This window comes from Medicago truncatula, chromosome 1 (assembly GCF_003473485.1).
Source record: "Medicago truncatula cultivar Jemalong A17 chromosome 1, MtrunA17r5.0-ANR, whole genome shotgun sequence".
Classification (NCBI taxonomy): Eukaryota; Viridiplantae; Streptophyta; class Magnoliopsida; order Fabales; family Fabaceae; genus Medicago; species Medicago truncatula.
Window position 1 is genome coordinate 45,791,260 of NC_053042.1, and position 19,489 is coordinate 45,810,748.

General features: G+C 30.8%; 2 protein-coding genes across 2 annotated transcripts; both read left to right on the top strand.

Annotated features, from left to right (window-relative positions):
- Window positions 1-7,155: 7,155 nt before the first annotated feature.
- LOC11422385 (piriformospora indica-insensitive protein 2) lies at window positions 7,156-10,054 on the top strand. The gene is made up of 2 exons (XM_024773585.2): window positions 7,156-8,105; window positions 8,678-10,054. Exons 1-2 carry the CDS (start codon window positions 7,896-7,898, stop codon window positions 9,893-9,895), a joined length of 1,428 nt encoding a protein of 475 aa, XP_024629353.1. The 5' UTR covers window positions 7,156-7,895; the 3' UTR covers window positions 9,896-10,054.
- A 7,493-nt stretch (window positions 10,055-17,547) lies between these two features.
- On the top strand, window positions 17,548-18,276 carry LOC11414162 (protein IDA). Its single transcript, XM_003591799.4, has one exon. It carries the CDS (start codon window positions 17,723-17,725, stop codon window positions 17,996-17,998), a length of 276 nt encoding a protein of 91 aa, XP_003591847.1. The 5' UTR covers window positions 17,548-17,722; the 3' UTR covers window positions 17,999-18,276.
- The last annotated feature ends 1,213 nt before the right edge of the window (window positions 18,277-19,489 follow it).

Here is a 19,489-nt window from a genome sequence, read left to right on the forward strand (position 1 = left end):
GGCCAAAATCATCCCTCAATTATGCGAAATATCAACTTAGTCCCTGAATTTGTCAGACGTCCATCAAAAAGGTCCCTCCGTCCAAGTGCTCCGTTAGCCATGTTGACATGTCACCCTGCATGCTGTGTTGTCTTGTACACGTGGCAAGAAGGAAGCCACATGTTCAAGGACTAATTTGATTGAATTGGAAAAAGTCCAGTTTTCACTTTTCACTTTTTTTTTCTGCTTTTCCCATTTTGCCCCGGCATTACCCATACCTCTTTCTTCACATTTCAGTCAGAAACATCAAAAACATCCTTGACCTTTCATCTTTCCGCTAAAACTTTCTCCATTCTCACCCCTCCAAAATCATCATAATCATCGGCGATTCTGACGTTTTTGAAGTTTATGTGTTCGGATGTGATTAAAGGTAACACCTTTCAGGTTGTTTATCAAGATTCTGTGTTCGTATTCACTATGGAGATGCAGAAACTGCAGGAAATGTTGTAGCAAATGTTGGACAGGTATGACTCTTAATTTTTAAGGATCCTTTTGGCAATTAGTATATTAATTGAAGGACTGATATGATTGATTATGTTATGATTTTAGGGAATAATTTGATTGAATTTGCAATTTCAGAGTGTTGCACCAAGGAGGTATGGCCTTAAAGGACCGGTTCCTTTAGCTGATAGGCCTAAGCAGACACCAATGAGGGGTTCTGCACTAGCTTATCCAACTTCTGCTGGCATGATTAGGGTTCCATATCCAACCTATGGTCCACCCGGTTCGACTCAACATACTAAATTCATGGAGTTTATACCAACTCCCGAATTTCCAAAGAAGTGATGATTCCTGGAGTTTAATAGATGTTTTGAATTTGTAATATTTAGGCTTATTTGTATGCCCCGTAGTTGGGTTTCTTTTTGCTTAACTTTCCGTTTAAGACTTATGACTTGTTAATACCTCATAGTTAGGTTGTTTTTGCCTATGTAATTTCTCAGACTTATGACTTATGACCTATGACTTTTGTCTATGTAATATTTCAGTTTCAATTTGTGTGTTATGACGTTTTTACTTAATTTTGTACCCATATGCTTCAAGGATCAATTTGATATCTGATTAAACAATTCAGGAACTTATTTGATGGTTTTTAATATAACATAGGGATCTATTTGATAGATAGTGAAATAATTCAGGGACTAATATGATGGAAATATTATTACAGAAAAGTTACATTTTTGAATCATCTTCAACCTCTTTTCATCACCATTAAACTTGGAGCTTGAAGATGAAGCTCGACTTTCATAACAATTTTTTCCCATATTCCCACCCCCCTTCATTTCAGATTCAATTTCAATAGTTTTGCTTCAAGAAATTTTGTGAATTTTGACTTTCAGATTCAATACGAAAAAATTAGGTTTCAAGTTTTTTGAATTGGGGAAGAACTGGAGCACTTATTATTGGAGAAAATTTAGGTGATTTTAGAATGTAGATTGCAGATTGTGTAATTAGGATTCCAATTTTATACAATTGGGGAAGATAGAGCCATTGGAGAAGAAAAGAGCCGTTTCGGAAGAAACCAAAAAAATTTCTGCAAATCAATCAATTTAGTCCTTCGAAATGTTTGTTATTATCAGTCAAATTAGTCTCTGCCTACGTGGCGTCTGCCATGTGAGAGGATAACGACCACGTCAGCCCTGTTAACGCTCCGTTTGAACAGAAGGACTAACTTGATTGACATTTAACAAATTCAGGGATTAAATTGATATTTCGCATAATTAAAGGACGAAGTTGACCGATCCATAAAAATTTAGGAACGAAGTTGATGATTCACTCCGTTGTTTTATTTTGATGTTATTGTTGGGTACATCAACTTATTTTTAGTGGGGACCTTTAATAGCATCGGTAATGTAATAATGCTATAATTACGAGTGTTATACAACAGTTTCCTTCAACAGCGAAAAAAGTTGGGTACAATAGTATAACTGACACTCGATTGTTGTTTCATGCCAATTGAATGGTGGAAATGTTGTGGTAAATTTGTGAAAAAGAAATATGTTCTCTGCCAAACGCCATTGTTTGGATCATTGTGGCATAACTAAATTGTTCAATTATCTGAAAGTTTAACTTGTTGAGTTAACTTGCTCAAAAAAAATAAAAATTGTTGAGTTAACAATTATGAGTGCAAATAAAATTTAAGTCAAGAGACCGGTCAAATTTGGTTATAAGATTGCTCATTTGTTTGATTCTATTTGTCAAATCAATATAAGCTTTGTAATCGTTAAAAATTGAGAAAGAGAAGGTTAACTTTGTATGAACTCAACTTGGACATAGCCATAACTTCTTAGAATAGAGGGGACCAAATTTGGCTTTGAGTTCAATAGAAAGTGGTTGGATATGAGCAAACAAAAATCTCCTTTGTGTATCCTCCTCCTTCACTCATTTGTTTTACTTGTTTCTTTTGGATGCTGTTATTTTTATACCAAAACAATAGAGATTATCAAAGCATATGGGTCAAAACAACATTGACATAATGTGTGTTTGGTTCAGCTTTGGATAGAATTGATTATGATAGAATTGATTCTTATAGAATTGATTTTGACAAAATTGATTTTGAGAGAATTGATTTATGTTTGTGTACAATAATGCAGAATTGATTAAACAGATTGAATGTTGTTTGGATAGTTTTGATCAAAATTGCTTTTGAATGTATAATTATTAAAAATGAACATAGCTAAATACAAATAAATTGACATAGTTGAATGTATATCTAGAACAATACTTTTTCTAAATTTGTATATATTATTTATTCTAAATAAATAAATTTTATATATTAATTTAAAAAATAATAAATATGATCATTAAACCAATTTTTTTTTACATAATATTTGTTCATATAATTTATATTTTTCGATAAAATATATTTAAGTTAAATAATATTAGATTAGTTGCCAAAAATGATAAAATATAGCGTAAAAGAAATGTAAAAAAAATAAAGTAAATTTGAATGGAAACACCGTAAAGGAAAATATAAAATTTGGTAACTCATGACCATAAATATTTTATGGGGGTTAAGTTGGTTCGTTAAGTTTTCTGATTAAATTTGGTTTATCAGATTAAATACAAAGCAAAAAGAAGGAGAATTGATACAAAGCAATAAATGAAAATAATAAGTTGTAATAATAAAAATATAAAATTTATTGGAGAATTGATTCTAGTTAACTCAAAAGCTAGGAATTGTAGATTCATTGCTTTTGGAGATGAGAATTGATTTTGAGAAACTAAACCAAATATGTTGGAATTGCTAATTTTCACTTTTGAAGCTATCGAAAGTGCTTTTAAAGGGTGTAGAAGCTGAACCAAACAAATACTATCTATGTTTAGAGGCCTAAAATGTATTCTATAATGAAACTTTTTAATCTATCAAATTTTATAGTGAAATCTTTGAAGCTGGGAAGATATGAAGTTGTTTATCTTGACCGATTGAATTGAACAAACATCTATAATTTTTTTAGTGTAAACTGAGTATCATGTACATTTAACTGCAAAGATTTAAAAATGTTGCATTCTCATGACTGAATTTGAACTCAAAACATATGCTTAAGCCAGAGCAAACATCTATAATTAATATATCATATCATATATTTACAACTAAATTGAATTTTTAAGTGTTTTCTAACGTAAATGTTAAGATTTTAAGTCTTGGTTTGGGTTGTTTACGATTAACCCTGCTGTGCATAAAAAAAAACTTTATATGAATTCAAGGTGCTTCTATCCAAAGTGGTATAAAGTATAAACTAAAAACACTGCTTCTACCCACCCCTTGCATACTTTTTGACTTATAAAAAATAAGTCAACTTGTTTTCACTCCCCTAAAAAAAATAGATATTGCACTCCCCTCCCCTATTCTTTCAAAACACATTTTTTTTTGGAGAGAATTCTTTCAAAACACATGTTCCCCTCCCCTCAATTATAATAAATAATTCACTTTAATCCACAAAAGGGGTGATGCAAAACATAGTAGCAAATAGAATATAGTGGGTGTGATGGATTTTTTTCTTCCCTAAAGAGGGTGACTCTAATTGATACCACCAGTGGCGGATCTTGATTTATTTTCTTGGGGGTATCAAACTATTATGGAATATATATTAAAATGATTAAGGTGATAGCAAAACAAGTTAAGTGCTTTGGTGGTTTGATTTGTTGAGAACATGCGTGGTTGGTGTGGGTTTGAGTCCCCATGGGAAGCTTTTTTTTGGATAAAAGATTAAAAATACATAAGAAATATATAAAAATGACAATTATAAAGGGTCGAATGCACGACCTTAGGCATACTAAGGCACCCCTTTCCACTGCATCCACTAAGAATTTGTTGTATGTTTAGGCATAATGCTATATATATATAGTAAATTTGGGGGATGCCATGGTCACTGCCTGTCTTTGAGAAGATCCGCCCCCGGATACCACACAAGGGTTATTGTTTTTATTTTATTTTTTTATTTTATTGTTGTTCACCAAATACATGGTTTCACGTTGTGTCATGGTTAAATCAACGGATGTAGAATGACTATGTTCTTTAACGGAGTAGAAGAGACGTCCATGGCATAGTAGGACTATTTTAGTAAATATTAATATTACTAAAATGTATTTAACGTAGAACCTTTTATGCAACGTTATTTAGGGGTGTTAATTATTTTTTTTTTAAGAAATTTAGAGGTGTTAATTATATTGACATAATGCTGGAAGAATTTCATGTAGAATCTTTTATGTAAAGTTATTTAGATTATTTTTTTGGTTTAGTGTCTCTCTCACTACCCACATTATCTTGTATATTTTTAATTTTTTCATAAGTTGTCGGACAAGGATTTATCAAATAATATACCTCAAATGGATTATACACATCACATTAAGAAAGTCTACAGTATTTTTTGACTTCGATCAAAAGGAAAAGCAAATTAATTAATTATTTTAGCAAAAAAAAAGGAAAATTAAATATAGTCCCGGCCTTTTTCTCTTGGGGTATGTATAGTTCAAGTCTTTTTCTTTGGCCAAGTCAACCCCACAAAAGAATGATGAGATGCTGCCATACACACATAGTCAGTCACGGACGACATTTAGTGTTAAAATGTTGGTAAAAAAAAAACATTTCATGTTAAAATGGATTTACACAACACAAATTTTCTATACTTGAATCTAATCAAATTATTTGTGCCATTATTTTTAGATTAATTTTTAGAATATTTCTAAAAAAATCTATTCAAGATAAATTTATTAAACGTATGTATATAAAAGTTTTATAATGTTAGTGCGTAAAAATTAAGGTGAATATTTTGGACTTGGTTTTGTGAAGTTTAGTTTCATATATATTCATTCATCTTCAAATGATTTAATGTCATATATTTTTTATATTTAATTATCTTAAAAATAAATTTATATTTTAAATTCATTTTGATCATAGGATACTATAAACTCGGTATCAAAGAATTCTTTTAAAAAATTAGCATATTAAAAAATTATGATTGTAACAAATATATATAAGTTTAATCCAAACAACTTATAAACTGCACAACTAAAGAAATGTTTGGTTTAGCGGTGACTTCAATATTCTCGGGTCCCAATGCTATTTAAATGTAAAAAAAATAAGTTTCAATTTAGAGTTTTGGAGAGAATGCATGTTGAGTGAGGTACCCCACCGCAAAAACAAACACGCTATAAATGTGTTTGAAATCGAAATTTTCACTTTTTACGTTTGGTTTACATAATATAGAGTCTTACGGACATACATTTATTATCTTAGCATCGTGTTTTCAAATACACAAACAATAACTACTCCCTCCGTTTTTAAATATAAGCAAAATTGATTTTTTTTGGTTCATTCAATTAATGATGTATATGGTCTATAATATACCACATACATCATTAATTGAATAAACCTAAAAAGTCAATTTTGCTTATATTTTGATACGGATGGAGTATGTTTTTGTATTAAGGTGGGTATATCATAAACCCAATACTTTACCGAACATAGTGTGAAAACAATGCATCGCATATGATTGCTGCCACCAGTACGATTTTCATCACTAAAGCCACACACAGCCATTGTCATAAGATGTCTTGCTCTATACTCATTTTCAGCATTGCACACAACACAACCATCGTGCTCTAGCATCCTTCAATTGTTTCAGAAACATCAAGTAAAGAATTCAACTAGATTACTACCAAATAATCTAATTTTTATTTTTTGAAAGAACCAAAGAATCTAATTATACCGTGCCTTAAACCAAAAATATATTAAAAGCACAAAAAGAAAATACTTACATGAGGGACTACACCAAAAATCAAAGAAAAATAAAATCAATCAAACATAAAGAAAATGAAACTTGATGGAAGAGTCTACCAATAATTTCTATTTATAAAAAAAAAATACTAACAGCTATAAGTTAGTTTATCAACAATTTACTATCTTTTTTTATCAAAGAAAGCCTTAATCCGCTAATGCCCTAATCGACATTATAATACGCTGCCACATTTCTAGGCTGACCCATAAGGTTCACGGCCACCTCGTCCTGTCGCGTTAACTCCATAGCCAAACAACAATGTTTTTTACTAACCAAAACACCTCAGATAGGCACCAATCTAAAAATTTACATACATAGACACGAGAATGTAATTGATACCAGTATGGCTACAAATTTTGAGGATAAAATAGACCGAACGGGTTTATTTGGGTACAAAGCATGGTCCAATTCTGGACCTAACTGTAAGTCTGTAAACATAGCAATAGCAATAGCAATGTGGATTCACTGCATTGTCCTTTCTTTTTCCCTTCTAGCTTATACGGTGCTGTCAAAAAAACCACCACCAAAAACACAAAGACAACGAGGCAATAACGGATAAAAGCCTCATTTGTCTTGCATGCACCTCTCTCTCTATCTCTGCATGGACAATGGTCCCCTACTATACCTTACGCAACCTAACTCACTCACTCACTCACTCACTCACTCACTCTCCTCCAACACATTTCATTTAACTTCAATCTTTGTATCCATTATTATTCCCCTTCAACTACCTATAAGTATAGCCCCCCTAAACTTGTAATGTAAATAATGCTGCTAGTGCTACATATATATATATATATATATATATATATATATATATATATATATAATTCCAACTATATACTACTATTAAACACTCGTTACTAGCTTATACTAATAAAATTCAATTATTCTCTTCAACTACCTATAATATTTAATAGCCTCCCAAAGTTGTGACTAATGCTACTACATAATTCCAACTATACATTAAACACACTAGTTACTCATATTAATAATCTATAGTATAGTATAGTATGTAATAAAATTCAGTAAGACAAACACATGTATAGGGTGTGCAAATTGTATAGCATAGGTACAGAAAAAGGAAAGCCTATTTTTGCCTTACATATTATAGACCTCACAGAACTCTGATCATATATTAAAGCCAAACCATTGTTATTAATTATCATGACTTTAAAGCTTCGAGAACTGTGATAAGAAGATATATTGTGTGTTCTTTCTTACTTTCTTATATTCTTATATATATACAATATCATATGCTTCCTTAGTTTTTTCCCTAAACACAAGGAAGAAAACACAGGTTATCAGGCTTTGTTGTTCAGCCTTTTTGTTTCCTTCATTCCTATTTTCATATTTTTTCCTGTTCAGTTGGAGCATAATTTCAGGATCTTGTTCTTTCTTTCTCCTTGCTACAATCCGTCTTCTTACAAAACAACTCTGCTCTTATCTTTGTTTTATTTTTTCACTAAGAGAGAAATATGCTTATATCATAACAACTACTTGAATTGAATTACAGCCAAGAATCTCTAACTAGTTCTTCAATATTAACAATCCTATTTTTCACTCAATAACATCATAATGAAGTGTATCATTAGTAGTGTTATTTTTGTTATGTTCATTCTCTCTATGAATGAAAAATGCTATGGACAAGAAGAAGATGCTACTGTTGTTTCTCCAATGGAGAAAGCAGAACAAGAAGCTCTGTATTCAACCATTCAAGGCTTTGTTGGTAATTCATGGAATGGCTCAGATCTCTATCCAGATCCTTGTGGTTCAACTTCTATTGAGGTACATTTTTTTTTTCACATACATGTACTGTGTAAATAGTCCTATCAAACACCTTTTTACTGTGCTAGAAATCATGTTTGGAAACAGTTCCAAGTTTATGAGATTTTGATGTAATAGTATTTTAACTGAGATATAGTATTTTTTAGTTAATGACTTGCAGATACTTTTTTCAGCATTAAACAAGCTCCCTTAATCTTTTGTTGTTAAAGATTTTAGCTAATTATTATTATTATTTAGTTCATAAGTGAGGCTTTGGACTTAATTTTGTGAGTGAATTTCTTAGGTGAAACTAAAAAAATTAAGTAAAAATACACATTTTAGTCCTTGAAATTAAGCAACCCCTTGGTTTAGTTCTACTGTTAGGTCCTTGCATGTAAATTGTTTCTTAGTAATTGTCCTTATCCCTATCTCACATTTTCTGAAGTTTTATTGGCAACACAGTAAATGATTACATGTCATTTAAACCATGTAGAAGAAATTTCAGAACTTTATCAATTCAATATATGAAATTATAAATTTTTTCCTTTCAGAACATGATGTTCAATTATTTGTTATGTTATTTTCTGCTGCAGGGAGTTTCTTGTGATATCTTCAATGGACTTTGGTATGTAACAGTAATCAACATTGGACCTATTCATGAAAATTCTCTGCCTTGTGCTAATGAAAAATTGGAATTTAAACCAGAACTATTTCAGCTCAAGCATCTTAAAGCTATATCATTCTTCAACTGTTTTCAATCACCAAATAAGCTTCCGGTTTCAATTCCTACTGGAAATTGGGAGAAACTTGCTGAAAGTTTAGAATCAATAGAGTTTAGATCAAATCCAGGTCTCATTGGTAACATTCCTTCAACTTTTGGTGTACTCAAGAATCTTCAATCATTAGTTTTGCTAGAAAATGGTTTAACAGGTAACATACCACAAGAAATTGGAAATCTTGTAAAATTGAAGAGACTTGTTCTTAGTGGAAACAATTTTAGTGGTAATATTCCAGATATATTTGGAGGGTTAAGTGATTTATTAATCCTTGATTTAAGCAGAAATTCATTATCTGGAACATTGCCTGTGACACTTGGAAGGTTAATTTCAGTATTGAAGCTTGATTTAAGTCACAATTTCTTGGAAGGGAAGTTACTTAATGAATTTGGTAATCTTAAGAATTTGACACTAATGGACTTAAGGAACAATAGATTATGTTGTGGATTGGTTTTATCTTTACAAGAGATGAATTCATTGGAAGAAATGGTTTTATCAAATAACCCATTAGGTGGTGATATAAGAACCTTAAAGTGGGAGAATCTTCAAAATTTGGTGATATTGGAACTCTCTAACATGGAATTGATAGGTGAAATTCCTGAGTCTTTATCACAATTAAAGAAATTGAGATTTTTGGGACTTAGTGATAACAACATTACAGGTAACTTATCACCAAAGCTAGAAACACTTCCTTCTCTCAATGCACTTTACTTAAGTGGAAATAATCTTAAAGGTGAGATTCAATTTTCAAAAGGGTTTTTTGGTAAATTGGGAAGACGTTTTGGGGCTTGGAGTAATCCTAAACTTTGCTATCCATTTGAATTAATGTCAACAAACAATGTTCCTTATGGAGTAAAACCATGTCACCAAGAGGAGATTCATTTGGTAAAATCAAATGCTAAAACTGAAGTGATCAATGGTGATATCAACCATAATTCCAATTTCATAACCTCTATGGGATTTTCTAGCTGTGCTACTAGTTGTTTCTGGTGGATTTTTATGATTTTGGGTCTAGTACTTAGTTTTTTAATTTGATTATGAAAAGTGTAACTTGGGCTTTTAATTAACCTTTTAGGTGTTACATTACAACAAGTAGTATGTGTTTTATATTTTGTTCTAACATAATCTAATAGTCTTGTCAATTTGTTAATTATCTGTAAAATATTATTTCCAATTTCATGCATGATTTTTTCATTCTGAATATATTACATAGTACTGAATTCACCTATGGTCAACAAGAAACTATGAGGGACCCCCTCTCTAATGGAATGAATATGAGAGTAACGCCAAAGACAATTACGTAATTTTTTGCAGACAATTCTGCACAACTGCACTGAAATCTGGTTGAAAATCATATACACATGGGGACTGTAATGTAATCTGTGTAACTATTGTACTACTACACAATATTAATTAAACCACTTGGTCTTTGGTGTATTTTTTTTTTGCCTATGCTTGATTCTTGCAAATTGAGATCTTACTCATTTTAATTAATTTGTGCTTTCATAGAATGTAACTGCATAAAGCATAATAATAATATTCCAAAATTGAGGTGAGAATTGGGCATCTTCTAGTTGTACATATTGGCTAGTTGAGCTTTCAACTGCACATAGACAAGAAGAATCATCTGCAACATTATATATTTTTACCTTTCCTGGATTTTATTTATTTTTTATTTATGTAGTAAGAGTAGTACTTTACACTTTATTTTTATGTGAATATTTTTGTATTTTGCAATGTATTTTTTTATTGAAGAAATAGGGAAATTGGAATGAGACTATAGCATTTTCATTTTTTGATTTTTAATGCAAGACGGTTATGACTTTAATATATGAAAGTGAAATGTGGAGGATTAAAGAGAGTAGGCTTATAGGCCTGTTGGTACAGGGGAGGTGTCTAACTATGAATGTATATGTGTAGGCTGGTACATAGCTTTTAATGGACCTTAGGATTAAAGAGGGTTATAATGGGTTTGGGTTCATTACAAAAGCTTGGTCTGGCATATGGCAGATCTGTGCCTCTTTGTTCAAACTTGGTTTTCAAAGTTGTTTTCAGGGCATTAAACAATGTATAATAAGGGAGGAAAATTGAATGTTCCTCAATTTTACTTGTTGGAATTCTCCATATACTTTGTTCCCCTCAAGGAAACTTTGGTCTCAATCTTATCACGTTTGTGGTTCCACCATTGGTTTGTGCTTTTTAATTTGTGGCTGAAGAATATACAAACAACACATGGAATGAAAAAAAAAAAAAAAGGAATGAATTTTTAATCATATTTGATATAGTATGATTAATCATATTTGATATAGTTAAAACACAAATCATGCAATCTCCTGTTGACCTGTCCAGTGAAGATCACATACGTAGAATGGTGGTTCACAATGTTCCGGTGTGGTAGATGTCGAGTCTTCACCGTAGAGGAGAAAGTTGTGTGCAAATACGTTAGCACTCCAAAACTCAAGACAATATTTAAAAGATTTGATTATGTGTGAAATGTGGTGAAAATGAAGTGTACCTTGAGGATGACGCTGACTCATCCTTATATAGATGATGAGAGTGCTAATCGTCTCTGTGAGATGTGGCGTGATCAAAAGGGTTGTTAGAGATGACATGAACGGCGGAGATGAGGTCACAACGTGCTCTTATAATTATTTTTTCATAAAAAAATAGTGTTTAAATATAGGAAACTTCTAAGGTACACTCACAAGTACACACAAACAAGCTTAAATAAATTAATCAAAAGTATTTTCTCAAGAATTTTAAACAAATGTTCTTCTAAATTTTTATTTTTAAAACAAATGGGCCTTGAATCACATTACCCTATCAATCTGCGTATGTCCTGCCCATAATTTCTACTTGTATGATTTATAAATCACCACTAACTTTTATTTTGCTTCTCACTAACCACAGCGACAAGACTACCACCGTCCTCGTGAGCTTAACTCAATTGATACGAATAATATATAATATATGCAAGGTTCGGAGTTCGAACTCCGGCCACAAAAAATAAAAGACTACCACCAACATCCAAGCATGTTGTGTCACAATTTGATATATTTATGTCATCTAAGATCATTTTCAATAGTTATTTTTGTGGAATCTACCGAGTTTTATGCAATGTTACAAGTTATTTATCACCGCCCTCTAAAAAAAGTGATTTATCACCCATTATAAGTGATTTCACTCCTCAACATGTGAAAAATAATGGGTGGTAAATTAGAGGTGTAAAATAAAAAAAAATAAAAAAAAACATTTTGGAAGATGATTTACGTACTTATGAAATGCCATCAAATGAGCATCGAGAAAGTGATATGAAATAATGAGTGGTAGTAAAATATCCCAAAAATAATAAATAATGATTTTTATTATTTATGAATGGAACAGCAAATTGACTTTTCACAGTATAAATAAATCTAAAGGGTCGTATTCATGTTTAAAATTCTTGAGATTTTTGTTGTCTTTTATTGTAGCATTGTTAGCTATGTAGGCATCTAATGAGCATGAATTGGGTCCATGTGTTGAGTCATGCTCAATTGTGTTTGCCAGAGCCAATATTAAATGCCACCATTCTCTTTGAGTTCCTGATGATCTTCTATGTAAGATTCATTCTGTAACGAACAGAAAGCAATATGATATATATGTCACATGCTGCTTGCAGTATTACATATCAATTTTCAAATTCAAGGAAAAAGACATGTTAGTTCAAGTTGGTTACAAACATGCATTCTGGTTTGGATTTCTAAAGAGTAACATTTTCTTTTCATGTAACACACTTGAGAAAATGTTGGTTGTCACGAATAGCTACTTCGCGAACAATAATTAAGTGTGAAGTGTTAGTTTCACCCTTATCATTTATTCTTCTGTTTGTAGCGACTTTGAACATGTTTAGAGTGTAAAATCGCATGAGATCCTATATTTTATGGGGCACCCAAATATAAATTTAGGGTAGAAAAAATTATATGTAATCACTTAATTTAGAGTTAAAGAGACATGCACTATCATTGTAAATTTGTTTATACTTAACCAATGGGATTTGCACTCTTTCAACAACTAATAAGTGCTCACAACTTTTCCCCTTCATATAAATAATTTCAAAATACACTTTGAGTAGTGAAATGACATGGAAGAATAATAAACTCTTATTGCATGTGTAAATCCTTTAAACTCATAAATTTATGAGAATTGATACTTCTAGCGAAAAAGTGGATCATAAAGCACACCACGATGCCTCATAAAGCACACCACGGGTATTTTACCACCCATAATTTCAATCAAGCAAAAGATCCAACGAGTTTAATTAGTGTGTCTATTTTACGTCGGGATAATACTAAATTGTCATTTATCTATAATATTCAATATTGACTTTTTCATATTTCAAGTAAGTTAGTAGTATCAATTAAAGTCGTGTTTAAGAAAAATAATAAAAAAAAAAAGCTACCGTGACGCTTTCCAAAATTGATCTTCTGGGGACAAAAACTAATTGATTATATGTGATACACTTATCATGAATAATTTTTAGTCTCTTTGTTAACTTCTTAACAACCAATGTATAGATGACTTTATAAGTAGCAATAGGACACTAACCTTTTCATTGACAATTGTTCATCATAAATGCAATGTTGGTCAAATTAAGAGTAAAGGGGAAGTTACCGGTCTCTAGCCAAACACAACATTCATGAAATATTTCCTCACCATAAAGAGGCTAAAAGTGTTAGATAAAAATACGGCTTAAAACCATCTGGGTCAAAACACTTATGTTGGAGCTAATGTATCTTAGCACGTTGGTGTCAAGACATCATCTTAAACAAGAAAGTGAGACATATGTTTTTTTTTAATACGCAAATGTTAGCAATAATTGTAGTTAAGTTGGTTTTTAGAGATCAAACTCATAATTGACATTAATAGGATTAACACTGGTTTGAATCTAATCAAATTTTTTCCTACATTTATCAATTTCTTTCTTCAAATGCTGACCTTGTTTTTATTTTTGAGTAAATAGTCAATTTCCCCCTTAAAATTATAAGTTTCATCATTTATCTCCCTGAAATTAACAAAACTTCAATTACCCCCCTGAAATTTCACAACGTTAGTCAATTTACCCCCTCCGTCAAATTTTTCTGTTAGTGAACATAACGTTTTGCAAATACCCCTCTGAAGTTTTGCACTTATGTGCAAAATGCCCCCAAACTTAAAAATTTATATTATTTTTTTCTTAAAAACAAACAATTAATAGTTAAATATTAAAGCTAACTATTAATTTTGGAGTTTGGAAAAACTACATACATATATACATCAAAATAGAGAAAAATGTGTATTTTTAAAGTGACAATAATGGTTATTTCTAATAGATAAATTATTATTTTTAGAGGTTTATAAAAAAATTAATAATCAGATTTAAATTTATATTTTCTCCTTCACCATCTTAGTCTTTTAACTCCTCCAACTCCTTCAACAGTTTGCTCAAACCATTTAAACTACACAACCTCCAATATTAATCCACAAATCATCCCATTATTATCACTTTAAAAAATACACATTTTTCCCCATTTTGGAGCCTATTTTGATGTATATATGCATGTAGTTTTCCCAAATTCCAAAATTAATAGTTAGTTTTAATATTTAACTATTAATAGTTTGTTTTTAAGAAAAAAATAATATAATTTTTTAAGTTTGGAGGGATTTTGCACATAAGTGCAAAACTTCAGGGGGGTATTTGCAAAACGTCATGTTCACTAACAGAAAAATTTGACGGAGAGGGTAAATTGACTAACGTTGTGAAATTTCAGGGGGGTAATTGAAGTTTTGTTAATTTCAAGAAAATAATTGATAAAACTTACAATTTCAGGGGGGAAATTGACTATTTACTCTTTTATTTTTATGGTGCTACAGTGTAAGATCAATTTCTTTCCTACATTTATCACAACTTGTTGACCATAAGAACGTCAGTGATCGCAAACAAAATCATGAAAGCCTGGATCAACTAAAATTCAAGACATATTTCAATTCCTCAGTTTTATTCAAAGTTGTCAAAGTTTTAATAAAAAAAATAAAACATTCCACTAATAAACTTAGATGAGAGGTCCCCGTGAACATAACTCAGTTGACAGAGATATTCATTGTTATATGCAGGGATCGTAGTTCGAACTCCAAACACTCTATTTATTCACCTTGGTGAATTCTACCCACTAGGTTATTTGAAAAAGAAAAAAAGAAAAAAAAACTTAGACGAGAGGTACTATAATTTTATCATGCAAGGGCTATGCATTGACACTTCCAACAAATTATACTCATAATCGCAGTTAAGAAAAAATTATAATTTTTTTTTCAAGGAAAGAAAAAATTATACTTATAAATCATAAGAAGAAAAAAGAGAATATAAAGTTAGGATTAGGTAGCGGTAGCGTATATGGTATCATAGTTAGCTACTGAAATTAGTGTTGACAAGTTGAGTGTAAAATGACTAGTTAGTTTAGTAGGTCCCAAAAATGCTTGTTTTCTTATAAGATCGTCACACGGAAATTAAAAGATACACATCAAAATAATTGTTATACTTTTTTCCAAAGGAATATTTATTTAGTTGGTAAAGAGTCTGGTTTGTATACCATAAGAACCGGAGGTCAACTTTCAGGATCAATGTTTAAATTTGTTGGTGGACAATTAGTAAATATACGTGTAAATGTTCTTTGAACTTGAGAGATGTTTGATCTTAGTAAGTTCCTTTAATTTTTCGGTTACAATGCAAGCAGAAAGAAAAAGAGAGAAAAGAAAAAAAAAGCGAAAAACAAAAAACTACTCTCAAGAATAGAAAGTTTCAGCTTCGTCCAAATGATTCATTCAATGGAGATATGGTAGAGCAACTGATTATACGAAGAGGCTCTTAGTTTGGCTATAAAATCCGTGTAGTGATTAGTGATTACCCTCTCTAATAGAGTGACTAACAATTACATTACTCTATCCAAATAACCCAATCAAATCGTTCATATCTTGAATCAAGACCGCATAAATATGAAACATCATTGCTGGACATTTGAGAAGGTTGATACAATGCAAGGAGTCGGTGTAGCAAACAAACTCAATGATAGCTAATGTTTTTACCAAGATAAGACCCTGGTAGATAGCGTATAGATCAACATACAAGATGTCAATGAATCATTAATATAACTAAAAATATCTGATAAATAAATTCTTACATTGTTACGAATGATTCCACCAAAACCAGCTCTCATATAAACTCATATAAACTTTTTTACTATAAAAAATAATCATATTTATTTGTTTTCCTTTTCGATAAAAAAAAAAAAAATGGATTTTATGTTGAAAGAACAAGCTAAACCATATTTTCGCTTTCCAAATAAACACCACGATAATGATGTCCCATCATTAATCATAGATTGCTGGCAACTCGATTATTGTGATTGTGAAGTGGGTTCTCAACAAAAATGCAATGACCTCATGATTCGCAAAATTTTTATTTCCTTACACAAAAAAATGTTAAGTACTCCAACATTGGTTTTTCTGCAAATAAATAATTGAACTATTATTTTTAGGTTATCTTTGAAGAATTGTGGATAAATTACTCAAAATTCTTTAAAGATAACATATTTTTAGAAGACTTCAAAGGTAACATAGTTCTTACCTTAAATAGATATCACATCTCTTCAACTATTCTATGCCAAATAATCTCTTGAACTATTTGCCAAAAAATAATATTATATACCAACATACTACACCAAGATATTCATTAACCTGGTGCAACAAAATTTCTTAAAAAAAAGAAAACCTGGTGTAATGAAAGTTCTCAAAATGGTATTGGCAAAGGAAAAAAATAATTCAAAAGGGTCACCAAGTTCTCAACATTATCTCACTAATTATTGCATAGAAATTGATTAATCACACCCTCCTTTTTCTACAATGCTTGCCGTGCTAAAACTCTACTCTTTTTGTACAATAACAATGTTTCAGTACTGTTTGACATATGTGTACAAAGCATAATGGAACAAAACAACTTATTTTACTGCATTCTATTTACTTTCTTCACTTTTAATAACATCAAAGTACATTACCTTTTTTAAACTCTATGTAGTGTGAGCTTCTTCAAAAAAAAAACTCTATGTAGTGTGTTATTCTATTTTTAAATGATTTAATACAAAAATATGATTTGTCGATGAATAATTAGATAATTGATACATATTCAACGAAACTTCGTGTACTAATGTATTCACACCATCTACAAAATTAGAAAGAACAAAGAAGATTGGGTCCACACCATATGCATATTTTTACACGCCATTTTCAAGTTATTGTACTAATTATAAACACCATTAATTTCCCAAATCGGTTAAATAGATATAAAAGTGAAAACTATCCTTCACCATATAGTGACGGTGACAACCCTTATCGAATTCTTAGGCTTTCAAGCATGTGCTAAAGTTTCCAAATTTCAATGTTTCACAATCACACGCTTTGGCATGTTTTATTATTATGAAAAGAAATCATTCTTATTGACCAATAAATAAGACATTTTCATACACCTAAAGCAAATAAATTTGGTGCCCAAGTCCAAGCATAGCCATCACCAAGTACTTCTACCCCAAATATTAAATATTTTCTATTGTATTTTTCAAACGTTGACATTGAAATTTCAATAGTCTCTTTTGCGTGTGACTCAATTCTCTTGTTTAAATTTCATATTCAATAACCTTACATTTTTCATTTTTCATTATTCCTCCATGCAACCCACATATGAAACCACTTTCTTAGTTTCTTCACATTGAATTTTTTTCCTCAAAAAGTAAAAAGAACAAAAACTCCAACATCTTTCTTAAACCTCTTCCTATCAAACATCCTCCTCATTCCTTCCCTATGGCTAATTCTCAATATTCTAAATCCATGCATCTCTCATGTAAAACATTTTCTCTAACACTTCTCCTTGTTTACTTGCTTTTTGTTGGTTCTTGCACTTCTACAAGGATGGGAATTACAACAATGAAGCTGAAGATGAATGAAAACACAGAACATCTAAGGCGAAAGCATAACCCGCGTTTGGTTTTCAACTTCTTCCCGAAAGGAATGCGAATACCACCTTCAGGTCCTTCAATGAGGCATAATTCAGAGGTGGATTCAACACCTAAGAATTAAGTTGAATAAGATGTCATCTTTTTGCATGATTAATTTAGTTTCTTCATTTTTTTTCATCCTTTTCTTCAATTTTTGGGTTTTCAATGTTTGGAATTTGATACCAAGCTAAGGAGATTTAGATCCTTTAAATCTCCAGAAAGGGTCTGAATTTTTTTGGCTCTATGATTCTAAATTATATTGTACATAAAAGCATATATTAATAATATATTTACTGCATTTTTCTGAATGAAAGGCTGTTGTCATCTTATTATCTATGAATCTAAGATCAGTTTGTCCAATTGATATCTTGTTTTTTCAATTTGATGATGATTAATTAATCCAAATGATTTATCTTCAATCTCAATTTGTTTATTTCATCTATACTATGCAACTAGCTTATTACAAACATCAAATGTCAATTTTTCATTCAAATTGAGCATACCCCTCACTTGTTTTCTCCCACTCATGTCTAGTGTGATGTAATCTTGACTTGATGGTGAGTGCACATAAATATAAAAAGCCATTTTTTGGATCTTATCTCAGAACTGTTGCATAAAAAGGCAATAATGGAGTGCTAGCTCAATCACAAAGTCTACCAAGTTGCAGTTTAGAAAACTTTGCTGTCACACTTGTAATTAATCTAATGAGACAAGCTATGGCTATGACTATGGCTGAAATCTTAATTTTGGGTCCATATTAAATAAAAAAATTAATTTATTTTAGGGCTGCACCTTGCATATTCATTCATTATTGTCAACTGTGCTTGGAATCATGTATCAATTTCAATGAATGTGAATCCCTCAAAGCAGGGGAATTATTAGAATATGTGCTTGAAATTGTATGTCAATTTCAATGGATGTAAATCCCTGAAAGCAAGGGAATTATTAGAATAAAGTCTATACTTTCTACAGTTGCACAAAGTTATTCTAAAAAGAAATCAAATTTCTAAATTGTTTTGTAATGAGACGTTTGCCACCTTGACTACTATATTCTAATGGAAACTTAGGTTCCTAGCTGCATATATTAATAAAAACTAGAACGATGACCCGTGCTGACGCAGGGGTCATATTGAAAGTAAATACTAAAAAATATTTAAAAACTTTTATAAGATGACAATGAAATCATATAATAAATCTTTACTACATTAATCATACCATGGGAAGGATTTTAATTCCAATGAATCATACAAACAACACAATTTAAAGAGTCACGCTGAGAAACTATATTGAATAATATATATACCGGTTAGACAATGATATGATAGCAAGGTTTCTATTGCACGATCAACCATGGTTGAATCAAATGTCAGGTATGTAATTAATAACTCATCAAAGTAGTAATTAAGAATGTTGTTATTTAAAATAAACTTACCACATAATATTATATTAAACCACAAAACATTTCAACAAATTATAGTAATATCAAAAATTTACAAACATTAAAGCCAATGCATCAAACTGCAGAAACATCATGCACATAACTTGATTGTTTCTTACTTTCCTTGCTTCTCTT